Source organism: Penicillium griseofulvum, assembly GCF_001561935.1.
Source record: "Penicillium griseofulvum strain PG3 chromosome Unknown contig_79, whole genome shotgun sequence".
NCBI classification, from domain to species: domain Eukaryota; kingdom Fungi; phylum Ascomycota; class Eurotiomycetes; order Eurotiales; family Aspergillaceae; genus Penicillium; species Penicillium griseofulvum.
In genome coordinates, this window is record NW_024467420.1 from 2,415,794 (window position 1) to 2,428,472 (window position 12,679).

The 12,679-nt window shown below is 47.4% G+C and overlaps 6 protein-coding genes across 6 annotated transcripts; 3 read left to right on the forward strand and 3 right to left on the reverse strand.

Moving 5' to 3' along the window:
* Nucleotides 1-162: 162 nt before the first annotated feature.
* Nucleotides 163-2,416, reverse strand: PGRI_008040 (uncharacterized protein; the record flags this gene model as incomplete). Its single annotated transcript, XM_040788517.1, has 2 exons — nucleotides 163-2,122; nucleotides 2,184-2,416. The coding sequence occupies 2 exons, from the start codon at nucleotides 2,414-2,416 to the stop codon at nucleotides 163-165; spliced, it is 2,193 nt and encodes a 730-aa protein (XP_040652289.1).
* Nucleotides 2,417-2,632: 216 nt separating this feature from the next.
* PGRI_008050 (alpha/beta hydrolase) lies at nucleotides 2,633-4,113 on the forward strand (the record flags this gene model as incomplete). The annotated part of the gene is made up of 5 exons (XM_040788518.1): nucleotides 2,633-2,742; nucleotides 2,798-2,871; nucleotides 2,928-3,128; nucleotides 3,185-3,994; nucleotides 4,049-4,113. 5 exons carry the CDS (start codon nucleotides 2,633-2,635, stop codon nucleotides 4,111-4,113), a joined length of 1,260 nt encoding a protein of 419 aa, XP_040652290.1.
* A 249-nt stretch (nucleotides 4,114-4,362) lies between these two features.
* On the reverse strand, nucleotides 4,363-4,993 carry PGRI_008060 (uncharacterized protein; the record flags this gene model as incomplete). Its single annotated transcript, XM_040788519.1, has 2 exons — nucleotides 4,363-4,707; nucleotides 4,760-4,993. 2 exons carry the CDS (start codon nucleotides 4,991-4,993, stop codon nucleotides 4,363-4,365), a joined length of 579 nt encoding a protein of 192 aa, XP_040652291.1.
* Nucleotides 4,994-7,548: 2,555 nt separating this feature from the next.
* On the forward strand, nucleotides 7,549-8,130 carry PGRI_008070 (uncharacterized protein; the record flags this gene model as incomplete). The annotated part of the gene is made up of 1 exon (XM_040788520.1): nucleotides 7,549-8,130. The coding sequence occupies one exon, from the start codon at nucleotides 7,549-7,551 to the stop codon at nucleotides 8,128-8,130; it is 582 nt and encodes a 193-aa protein (XP_040652292.1).
* Nucleotides 8,131-8,545: 415 nt separating this feature from the next.
* PGRI_008080 (putative 2-hydroxychromene-2-carboxylate isomerase) lies at nucleotides 8,546-9,424 on the reverse strand (the record flags this gene model as incomplete). The annotated part of the gene is made up of 4 exons (XM_040788521.1): nucleotides 8,546-8,749; nucleotides 8,837-9,147; nucleotides 9,199-9,298; nucleotides 9,350-9,424. The coding sequence occupies 4 exons, from the start codon at nucleotides 9,422-9,424 to the stop codon at nucleotides 8,546-8,548; spliced, it is 690 nt and encodes a 229-aa protein (XP_040652293.1).
* Nucleotides 9,425-11,295: 1,871 nt separating this feature from the next.
* On the forward strand, nucleotides 11,296-12,384 carry PGRI_008090 (GTP-binding protein; the record flags this gene model as incomplete). The annotated part of the gene is made up of 1 exon (XM_040788522.1): nucleotides 11,296-12,384. The coding sequence occupies one exon, from the start codon at nucleotides 11,296-11,298 to the stop codon at nucleotides 12,382-12,384; it is 1,089 nt and encodes a 362-aa protein (XP_040652294.1).
* Between the last annotated feature and the right edge of the window lie 295 nt (nucleotides 12,385-12,679).

A 12,679-nucleotide genomic window follows, 5' to 3' on the forward strand; every position in this document is an offset into this window, starting at 1 on the left:
GTTTCGGAGGGCCAGCCATTGCCACTGGACACTTGCCATTTTGAACCCCAGATATGCCAGTGATTGACAGATCGATGCTATAGTTACTCGATCTTTCTGGCAAGCTGCACATGTGGTGTTAAATAACCACTAAACGCTCGAACGCCTCTAACGACAAACATATCATGCCCTCAACGGCGGTAGTCCGCTCGGCGCATCATAAAAATCTTTGAGATCTTCTTCGTCCTCCTCGAACTCGAAACCAGAATTCTCCGCCTCGGATTCGTCGCCAGCGAGCTGAACACGGGAAAGACGACTGCGGGTTCCGACATTGCCCGAAGAAGCAGGTGTCCCATCCTTTTCGAACGATTCTGACGCCGACTCGCGAGGCAGACGCATCGCCAGGTAGCCATCTGGCGCACGTTCGGCGCGGTCCATGATATCGTTCATATATTTGCGCACCTCGTCAGCTGGTTTGACGACGCGGGCTAGAGGCTCGAGGATTTTGGCATTGGGGGCGTGGATGCGGAAAGTTACTGGTTGCCAGTATTCCTTAAGATTCGCCTCATTGACAGGAGTCCCTGGGACGCTGGGGGTAAGGGCACCTGTTTGGTCGGCGGGCTCCTGTTTTTGTGGCGTCCCGGGTGTGGGCGTGCCTGGTTGGCTGGGGACTGGGGTATCGGTTGGTAGTTTCCCTTTCTCGGCTTTGACTTTTGGTTCGCCCTTCTTAGCTTTCGACGCCCCCTTGGCTTTGCTTTTGGAGTTGGCATCTCCGGCAGGTTCAAGAGGGAATGGTGTGTTTGGAGCCACCTTCCGGGTCACTAAAAACGAGGCGATGACTGTGTTCTCGGCTGGGAGCCATTCCAGAATGGTGTACTCAGGGAAGAGATAGCGGTCACCTGAGCCGGCATGGCCTGATGTACTGCTTCCATATGGAGTTAAGGGAGATGTGAATTCAAACACCACAGACTTGTAATTCACCGGTGGAGCCCCAAGAGGGGATACGTAAGGAATCGGATGCGGACGGGGGAACGGAACAGGAGTACCATATTGGGGTGGTCGAGACTGAAGTGGAGGCTGTGACCCATAAGGTTGTTGGTGGTTGGGATATGGTGGACCGGGTCGAGCTCCTGGCTGTTGAGCATTGCCTGATGGTGTCGGGTTAACCACAGGGGTCTGTTGCTGAGAAGCAGACGCAGGGGCTGGGGTGCTTGCAGCACTAGGAGTCGCTGGTTGCTCTCCCTTGATGGTGCTGGACCCAGTGGTGCTCTGAGGAGGTTTAGGAGCCTGGCTTGCCGAGGCTTGAGCAGGTGTCTGAGGCTGCCCCTCCGTCTTCGCAGGTGGCTGCTTGGAACCTTTGGATGGGGTCTGCGACTTTTGTGGCGATTGTTCTACCGGTGCTGCTTTCGTCCCACTATCTTGTTGTTTCTGAGTCTGAGCTTGTGGTGTAGGAGTTGAGTGTTGTGGAGTTGGTGGTGCTGTTGAAGATTGCTGCCGTTGTTCTTGCTGCTCTCTTGATTTGATGATTGCGTTGAGTTCGTCAATGTGTGCTTGGAAAGCCCGGAGCTGCTCCTGGGATGCTTGGCTTGAGGCAACAACACGCATCAAGGCCTTTAGTTCAGGATCTGCGGCTGCCCTTGTAGCCAACATTTGAATCACAGGATCTGGACTTGGCTTGGCAGGTTGGCCCTTTTGCCCTTGTGGTGGCTTTTGTCCTCCTTGGGGGGAGGGTTGGTTCGGGCCACGAGCTGGCTGTGGCGAGGGATGGCTGCCTGTATACCCAGGGCGACCCGGAGGAGCGGGAGAATATTGCGCAGGTCGTTGTTGATTGGATGGAGTGGGATACGGTCGGTATTGTTGGAAGTTATTAGGATGGCCATAGTGAACCATCGGTCGTTGCGGGGGTGCGTATTGGAGTGCCGTTGGCGCATTAGGATCTTTGACAATGTAAATCATAGCATCAAAGAAATGGGGACCAATGGTGACATCGCATGGCCCGATTTTTGTCATAGTATCCTTTGATGGGTTGTTCTTCTCGGTCTGTTCACGCTTCGTTTTCTTCGGCTTCGTGTAGTATCGAACAAGGATGCCATCGCTCAGCCACTTTTTCTTCGATCGTTCGAGTGAAGCGAGGAGGACTGCACTGTTAAGATAAGACAGAGAATGTCAGTCATGCAACACTATTGGGGGCCGGGATTCCAAACCTTTCGGCGATCGACTGGTACTCATTGTCCGGCAAAGAAAGTGGCTGTCGCGTGCGGAGAATAGGCAGGCTATCTCCATCCTTGACTTTTGTTGGTAAAGGTGCGTCAACTAGTTCGGGCGTTGCAGCGCGAGGAGTTGGCGCCTTTTTCTTGTGAGACTGCGGCGTGGCTTCGGAGATACGCCTTTTTGCTGCAGACTCACGCCGCGACGGAAGCTTGCGTTTTTCGGCCATTTTGGACTCAATGATATAATCACTTTACCCAAGATGGAACTATTAGAGACATCCTATAGCAAAAGGTTGGAGGGGGATGGAGAGAGGGTGGAACCTTAGAAGGGAGAAATGGAAGAGACGCGATAACGCGCCGCTTATCAGCGCCGTTGTCCGCTCACCTCCGTCTCCCAGGATTGTGTGGCTGTCAACAGACATATCTCAACCCCTGAACACATAATGGTTGAGCTTAAACCTATTTTAAGGAAGGCCTACTGGTCTCTTGCAGCTGGTGGACTAGTCTATGTGCTGTGTCTTATCTCCTTAACTTTCCCAGATATTCAACGTTTGTATGTATCTACTCCCCAGGTCTAGGCCGAGAGTGACCTAACATAGATAACACAGTGTTCTTTATGCCAACAAGATTAACCCCAGTCTATGGCAGGATGTCAATCAAGTTGAGCAATTTGGATTTTTGAGTACGACCTCTCTGCCTAGGTGAACCCTAAGTATGTTTGCTAACTGATCCCCATAGGAACCCAAGTGCAACCGTTTCATCTGGTGACACCTGACAATGAAACTATTTACGGTTGGCATTTGATGCCCTTGCATCTTTGCCTCGAACATGAAAAGGAATTAATGGAGAATCCCTCGACGGGCCCAGCCGAAGATTATACGAAGACAGTTGCCCACAAGCTTCTCGCCAATGACCCCAATGCCCGAGTCGTTGTAAGCTGTAGGTGATAGGCAACCTGAATTATACTGTAGCAAACTGACATTTGAGCAATCAAGTCCACGGAAATGCGGCACACTTGGGTTCTGCTCAACGCCCGGCCACTTACAACACGATGCTGAGCCTGTCTACCCCGTCAAACCCAGTCCACGTTTTCGCAATTGACTATCGCGGCTTTGGTGTTAGCACTGGATCTCCCACGGAGGAAGGTCTGATCACGGATGGCGTGTCCCTCATTAACTTCCTCACCGCAGGGCCATTAAAGATTCCCACTTCTCGCATTGCCATCGTGGGCCAGAGTCTTGGAACTGCAGTCACAGCCGCAGTGGCAGACCGCTTCGCATTTGGATCATCTGACCCGGCAGCTATCCAACCAGCTATCAAAAACGCAGAGCCATTCGCCGGTGTGATCCTACTGGCGTCCTTCAGCAATCTACCAAATCTCCTTGAATCATACAGCTTCAAGGGCATCACGCCACCTATGCTGTCCCCCATTGTGGGATATCCGCGGGCTCAGAAGTGGCTGATGAGCCACATTGTGGATCACTGGGACACCGCTGGGAGACTAGAGCGTCTTACCGGCGTCAATACTACTTCCTTGAGCGGTGTAAATATGGAATACACTGATAAAAGCCTTGATCTGACCATAGTTCACGCTTTTGACGACGCTGAAATCCCCTGGTACGAAGGACGCCGTGTTTGGGTGGCTGCCACGGGCGGACACATCAAGGATGCTCCTGGAGCTATAACATACCATAAATCTGAGGACGGCAACCCCAGCGAAGTCAAGATTTGGAAGAATCAGATCAGCAATGAAGATGGCACTGAGATTGTGAAGACAGTCAGATGGGAACGGATTCTATACGGCGGTATGTTGGAACAACGTCACTATAGATTCAGCGAGCTAACTAGTAATCCTTTAGGTCATAATCGCGTTGCATCAGGCTCAGTGGCTGGAATCGCTGTTATGAGGGCTTTTGAGAACTAATGTGTCCGACATATTGATTCTACATACATACACAGAAAGGATCTGGCAAAGACTGTTACTTTTTGCCACAGTTTAGATACCCTATGAACTAAATGAAACTATATCTTTGTACCATGCACGATCTATTACTATTCCTCTTCCTGGTATACTTCCTCGCCTGCATTTGTTATTTCACGCATAAAGTGTACGGCAAGAGAATTCTATTCTAATAGAGTACACACAGCTTGCAAGACTCGTACCAGCGGGGTTCTATTTCTTAGATGGATTAGGCATTCCCGAAGTATGAGGCCATTTACGGAAGAGGTCCGCGAGATGGTCAATGGGCGCCGTTAGAAGCCCGATAGCTGTCTCGTATGGTGGCTTGTCTGGTGCACTAGGGTGAGAACGCGAAGGGACGAACATCTTCGTTCGGTCAAAGGTCTTGGCGTAGTTCTCACTATCCTCTTGAGACAAGACCCCTTCCAGCTTAGGCAAATCTTCATTCTCCTCCTCTTTGATGTGCTTGGAAAGATTGTCCATCAGCTCCCTGATAGCCGGAATAAATCGCGTATCCGCCGGTGACATGTTTTGGAATGCCTTCAGTTGCTTTTTGACCTATACCCATGATGTCAGTACCATAATGTATGACATGTATAGACTAACTCACTTCCATATGCTCCTGGCGGTCCTTATTCGCCATCTGCACGCCATCGGATAGCATCTTCTCAAACAGAGGATAGATAACCAGCTCTTCCCCAATCGAGTGTCGAGCTAGTTCCCACGTGAATAGGTTCTGGAAACGTGTCTGCTCATCCTGGTTCGAGGAGCTGATTATTGTGCCAAAATATGATTCAATCTCCCTGTGGTCCTTCTTGATTGTGTCGCTGATGAGTGGTGGCATTGCGATTGGTGAAGTTGCAATTCCACGTCTATGAATAACTCGTGACACGAGTGGGCCAAATGGGATGCTTCTTGCCGAGCGAAGGACAAAACTCATTATAGCCTTGCAAGAGGAGATTCACCATAGATACTTCAGCGTATCGAATTGCAAGGCCTATTTATATCAAACGTAATTGTTCCAGGTGAAAGCTGCCCCTAGTCCTCATTGGTCCTTCTTACTACTAGATCATACTGACGTGACATGAATGCATGTATTGAAGTAATGCTAGAAATTGAAGCCACTCGAGCCTAGTCCTTTGCCTGAAATAGATGTTCCAATCAGAAGGAATTCAATGGTCATCATGATGACGGGTGTAAGCCCTCTACAGGATCTCCCATCCGAATTTCCGGGAACAACAAGCCTGGTATTTGACAAGAGATCTGGAGCTTCAACCTAAAATTGGTTCTGGGGCTTGGTCTACATAGTGAAAAGACCTGCAATTGTATCGGGAAAGATCATACATTTCTGCTTAATTGCTGCCTTCATACACCTACATAACCATTGATTTAGCATCAAATTACTCCCTGGGTCCAATTGCATGCGACGGCCAAATATAGCATTTGTAGCCAACATTGGAACCTTGGAAGTCAGGTCATTGATACCATTATCGATCAGCATGACGATTAGGTAGTTGCCTGCCATTTCATCCTTGTACTTCCGGGAACATGAATGAGTTTTATCGCACGGTGAGCGTGCTCGTAAAACGGATGACGTGATAGTGGGTGACAGCCTACAATCGAGTACAAGTAGCGTCTTATCCTTGTAAGTCCTGGCGAGGCGTCAACAAGTCTTACCTTACACCTTAACCCTTGCCACGGTCCTAGCATCTCATCGTCCTATTCTTCCTGTGCTCAAAGTAAATCCAGAGATCCAACAGGACCGCTCATTTTTGTTCCAGTGCATCGTACAACAACTGCAGGTAGCGAGGGGAGAATATGTACTGGTTCATCGAGTCTAAAGCCAGACGACAATCAAGGATCCGCTGTGCTTCTTGCACAATTAGTGCACTGGCGTGAGGCTGCTGAGACCTTAACTAGTAGGAGGGTAAACTCTTCGAGTCCTTGGTTCATATCTTCCTTGTGAGCTTGGTATTTGATGTGGATTTAGGTAAGGAGGATCCGAGGGGTTTTATCTCACTTCGATTATGTTCCTAACGTTGGATGGGAGGTGTCAGACTACAGACAATCAGTGCTAGTCAGCCTTTCGTCCTTGTAAATACTACTGATAGGTCAAGAGATTTTAACTCGAAGATCCAAAGGATATGGTTGCTAGTGAGGTTATTGAGAGGTGAAGAGGAAGGATAAGAAGACTCTGATCTTAAATAGCAATCCTATGACTACATTCATCCTTCATGATAAGTAGTGATTTCTCCTATGTGGCTTTTAGGAAGGTCTAATTTTTTCCTTTGAAACAAAAAGCACAACATCGATTAGTCAAAATCTGACTGATACTTGACTGATATTGAGAGCCACACTTCGATTATTTGGCCATGACGGAGTCGGGATTTTGTTATAGTGGTCAAATATGTATATAGGAAGCCATGATTTGATAGTGAAGTGAGATATAACAGAACACTGAAGGAATGATGGAATGAGTTCAATGAAAATTAAAAGAAAACTGAGAGTTGGCGATATCTATATACCCTTCTTTGATAAAGGGAATATAATTCAAGCCTAAACTTCTACGATACAAAAGAAACTGATTTCTTAATACGCATACGTTCGATAGGAACCACCTGGGCAAAGCCAATAACAAAAAAGGGTGTTGTCATAAGGACTTTTCTTTCGTGAAACCGTGTTAGATACTGGGATTTTCATTGTTTTTATATAGAGAAGTCAAGACCATCTGTTGGAATATTATGTCCATCTCTCTAGGGCCGTGTATTCTAGTGGAGAGAAAGACCTCTCCCTCTCTTGGTCAGTTCGTGACTGGTGTAAAGGCGCATTCCTGCTCCTTCCACCTAGTAATAAGCATCGCAATCATATCTGTTTTTCGTTTCTCGTCCTTTTTTGTTTCTTCATAGCCTACCATACTGACGTATCTCCGCTTTTTGAGGTGTTTAAATGTATACTATATGTAGTGCCAAAGCTTCATTTGCAATTTGATAAACCACCCAAAAAGATTGGGAAAATGGTCTTGATCAAAGTGGTGAGCCAGAGTTGCCCCCTTCCTAGCAAGAGTCACTCCGGTAAAAGCAATGTAAATTCAAGTGAAATACCAATATGATATAGGATCTCTATTAAATAAAAAATACCAGTATATCTGCAGATCTTGAGTGTCGAACATTAAAAGTGGAACCAACTGACGTCATTGCTAGGAACCACCTTGGACGTGGAAGAAGTCCAGTGAAACAAGACCAATTACCCAGAATTTCCTGCCTAGAATCCTCGATCTCCTTCCTTTCTAGTGTCATACCCTACGCAATTTGAGGAGATCACCCGAAATCAGCCCTACGTTAGCCTCAGCCCTACACCCACCACTTTGCTACTTACAATACCTATCACTCTTCCCACACCATGTCGTTTCCAGAATCCGAAAAATACTCCCACTCGAAGCAAGCAAAACGTTTCACCATGATCCCAGACACCTCCAGCGACTCATTGTACTTAGACTCCCATGTTGCACGCGAACAACGCAGACAGGCCAAAGAAGAGATGGGGGCAAGATTGCCTGAATCCGAAGAGATCTCCGACTCAAAACAAGTGAAAAGCTTCACCACGGTTCCCGACACCTCCAGCGATGCATTGTACTTGGATTCCAATGTTGCAATCGGACAACAGAAACAGTCCGAGGTTGAGATGAAGGCGAATGACGCTGTATTCCAACAAGCCGAGGGACAAGAAGGGGAAGATGTATTGGCAGGCATGAAACACCAGTTAGACTCAATGGCTCCTGGTGGCTCGATTTCAGAGTTTGGGAATTCCATTGGCTCCGTCGCCCAAGAGAAGATCGTCGCCGCGAAGGATACGCTAATGGAGGGTGCGTTGCCTGCTGCACAAGGAGCGTTACGTACCGTTCAGGGTCACATTCGCTCTATTTCAGGTGGGTCCAATCAAGTCGAGGAGACGGTACCTCAAGGTATGTTCATCTTTCCATGAGTTTCCTGGCAACTTCTATGACTGGGTTGTTGACGAAGATATTAATGTTTAGAACTTTCTCAGGAGGAGCGCGAATGCATTGATAATATGAGCAACGAACAGATTTGTGACTTCCTACGAGAGAAGCATATGAGTAATAAGCACTCACTGCCGACGAAGTAGAGAATTGGCATATTCTTGGCGTTTGAGAGTCTAGTCTCCATTGACTGGAGGTTTGAAATGGTTTGATGTCTTTTGCGGCTTGTTGGACATTGCGGATGTCGGTGATCGCAATCATTCTCTAGGGACAGGATCCCTCGCTCATTATTTAACATGTATAATTAAATGCGGCAGCGGTTGAACTTCTTTGAATCGCGAATTTCACAGCACACTTTACAATTCACGGTATTCGATCCAAATTGCCACTACTCGTATACTAGAGAGTTGCTCTAAATCCTTTCTCGAGGGCGCGATCCAAACCCAGGAAATCAGCCACTTGTCCTAAATGGTCGACACCCCAGAAGCCCTCGGTCTCGCCTTTGGAGTTCGTGCACTCGAACCACGGCAGCCCAAAAGCTCCCGAGTTAAAAGACCGAGCAGTACCCGCAGCCAGAAGGGCTTTGGTGTCGGGGTTGTTCATCTAAGCGCCAAGTTAACTTAGTGCTCAGGTGGCATTTACGAAGAACTACTGTAGTTGCAATCTTGGGCAGTATTGAAATGGACTTACAGCAGACATTATTTCAAGCGTCTCTTGCTTCCCAAATATGGACTCGATCACAGGGCCGAAGTGATCAGGTTCACCGATTGCTGTGTTACCTTCAACCCAAGCCGCATGAAATAGGGCCCCAATCACTGGAGCTAGCTTTCCTGGTGCTTTCTGAGAGATCACGCACAGCGCACGTTGTACGGACAACGTGCCGAAGGGGAAGTCTTTAGGGAACTTCTCGATAATCGGGACTGAGAAGTATTTCGCCCATCGCAGTCGCTGTTGGACTATGTAGGGTTTCTTATCTGAATGGGAACGATATTCATAAGTTTCTGTTATGCGAATCTTGGAACTTCACACTTGAGATTAGGATATCGACTCACTTTTGATTTGAAGTGGAGGTTTATTGCCACATGTAATCATCAAACCTCCAAGTAGAATCGGAACATATGTGATTTCACAACCTGCAAAGGTGGGTGAGTTCTAAAACCGTGTCAGATAAAAGCATCGTCCAGGTTCTCTCATTCTCAATACCTGCAGCACATAAAACCCAATATATGCGAAGGGACTGACAATGTCGACATAACATGTAATCTTAGGAGCAGACATAGTGAAGCGTAGTAGATATAGCAGTCAGAATACAATTCAGGTCAGATCTGGACTCAACCTTGGAATTCTCTTCCCACCAAATTATCCTTGTGTTACCATCTATATAGCCAACACGTGATAGGACCCATCCTTGTTACAGAGCAGCTACCACATTGCTTCTTTTAGTCTGAGATTCACATCTCATTAGCATTTGACTCTCGATACGAAGAAACCATTCCTATGGGATAATGAGACCCGAGCTCAAAATATGAGTGTTCATTACCGATTTTATCGGCGCCAACCCATATATTGGTTCCTGGTCATACTACTAGACATCTCCATTGGCATTCAACAGCCTATCAACCAATCTTAGCAAAATAGAATAATATCTCAAGTTGCCGCTTTGTTTATTTCATCAAGATGTGTTCACAATGAAGTAAACCAATATTTGGGCGAAGTGTGCCACCGCCGCCACTCCGTATAAGAAAGGACCAAAGTATCTCTTCACCCATTACCGCTCAACTGAACAATAATTTGAATCCACCCGTCCTTAAACTCTATACAAAATGAGCTCTCCATCCCGAAGAATGAGTCGTTCCAGCGATGAAGAATCTGATCAAGATCGCAATCAGAATGTCAATTACACAGACCACTCGGTAGTTACCAGCCGTGGTGCACCGGCACATCACTCCCGTCGCCAGCGATCCGAGTATCGATCATGGGTTAGGGCGAGCGATAAACCGAATAAGGGAACAACGGGGGCGAAGTATCGGTCTACCTCGAGACATTGATTGTGCCATATCTGGTTTAAAGGACTGGATTTGGGTAACTGTTATTTCTTGGGGGATCTTGTGAGCAGGCTGAACGTTTCAAAGTTATCCAGATCTAAATTCATGTCCGGCTTGCATACCTCGAGGTGTATATAAAGCATTTTCACAGTTTCTTCATCAACTGGTCAATCTCAACTCACACATTCAACGTGCATTCTGAGGTATACGAAAAGTATTGAATATAGATTATGCATTATGCTCTACGTTTATGGCGGTTTCACTAATTTCCAGTATAAATTTCGCTATTCAGGTGTCTGATATGTATAGTTCTTAAGGGATACAATTTGTACCAACATACAGCATGAGGTTAAGCACTTAGACGGTAACCATGTCTAGCACCGTCATGATTGTCTCCCAGCATAAAGGCTATCCTGACTTGTGACTCAAGTAGGGGAAGGAAAGAGAGCGAGCAACTCTCAATGCTGGGTTCAATGCTGGGTGAGCTGAAATTCCTCAGGTACCAAATATGACCTGAGGCTCTCTCTAACATTTCTATGAAAGAAAAGATGGGGGTTTTGACACCCAGAAGTATTTAATTAAACGCGATCACGACCGCAGTCGAACTGAACAGTCACATAGTGGAAGATCTTAGGCACCTGGTACACATTGTCATGTTGCCACTAGGCCGCCTGCTGCTGAGTACTAGATATTAGCTTATTCTTCCGTTTCTTTTACACTTTGAAAACTTCATTTGTACAAGACGACATCGATAGTGCCAGTGTCAAAATATAGTCTGCTACATTAGTTATTTGAAGCAGCTGTCTGAACTCGTTCATTTTGGATGGTTTGTTCCCATGTACGGGCCTGCATCCTCTATGCACTGCACTTGTTTGCCATCCAACTTTATATTCCAGTATCACTACCTCACAGTCCAAGACAATGGGCAATATTATCGTCCTATCGAAGAAACAGCTCCCTAAAATTTGAGGTCGAAAACCAATATATAACAACCCAAAACGGCAATTAGGGCTCCTAATCTAGGGCTAGCCCCTCCATCAGCGATCCCCGATAGCCTCAACATCAAAGCAACAACAGCCCAACAACCCTCCAAACACCGCAAAAATGGCCCCGATTCCCATAACAATAGTGACGGGGTTCCTCGGATCAGGAAAAACAACCCTGCTCCTGAACCTAATCCCCCAACTCCCAAAGACCTACAAGCTCGCCCTCCTCAAGAACGAATTCGGCGACTTAGCCGTGGACTCCCAACTAGCCTCAACACAATCCATCAGCGGCGTGCGCGAACTCCTCAACGGCTGTATCTGCTGCAACCTCGTCGGCCAACTCAGCGATGCGCTGGACCAACTCCGCGCCGAAGTGCAACCGGACCGGATTGTGATCGAGACCAGCGGCAGCGCATTCCCTGCCACTCTCGCGATGGAGGTGAACCGACTCGCGCGTGAGAGCGGACATTACGTCCTCGATGGTGTCATTAGTGTTATCGATGTGGAGAACTGGGAGGGGTATGAGGATACTTCGTACACGGCGAAGATCCAGGCGAAGTATACCGATTTGATTGTTTTTAATAAGTGGGAGGATTCGCCGGGACGGTTTGATGTTTGTTTGGATCGGGTGGGTGATTTGGAGGTTGAGACGCCTTGGGTTAAGTCGAATAAGGGGAAGGTTGATATGGATGTGTTGCTTGGTATTGATGGGGCTTTGTTTAAGGAGTCGGAGGATGGGGTTACGGCTGGCCATGGACATGATCATCACCATCAGCATGATCATCAGTCTGAGGTGGAGGTTCTTTCTGTTCTTTTGAAGTCGGATGTTGAGGGCAAGACGGTTGATGTTGCTGCTCTGGAGCGGTTCCTGTCTTCTGCGTCTCGTGAGGAGGTGTATCGCATCAAGGGCATTGTTCGTTGCTCGAACAAGGATCTTCCGGTGGAGTCATCGGATAATTCCATTGCGAGGCAGACCCTCGAGACGGATGGGGTGCAGTATTATATTCTCAACTGGGCGTTTGGACGCTGGACTTGCACTCCCTCCGCTGTTGTTGCGGAATCCGCAGACCCGGCTGTCATTGCGCGCATTACATTGATTTTGGCTCGATACGAGTCGGCCAAGTGGAAGAAGAAGCTCGAAGCGGGTGGGCTGGTTCAGGCGGGTGAGGGAGAGGGTGTGGAGCTAAGTGTGGAGCGCTTGGTCTAGATTTTGACGGGGCGCCTGTTTATAGATGCGTGATGGTTAATTTCTCATGATACCTTGTAAATGTGATAGAGTAGATACACCTGCAATCAGACGTCAGGAATTTCATATTTTACACCCGAAAGCACAACCGATAATCACACATAAAGCAACACATCAACCACAACTGATACCAAAACATATCTACATAGTCGGGCATGTCTATACAGAGACGAGCTCTATTCTAGTTTAGAATCTAGGGGTCGGGAAACACAATGGGATATGCAGCAAGAACGCACAATAGATACTATATTAGATG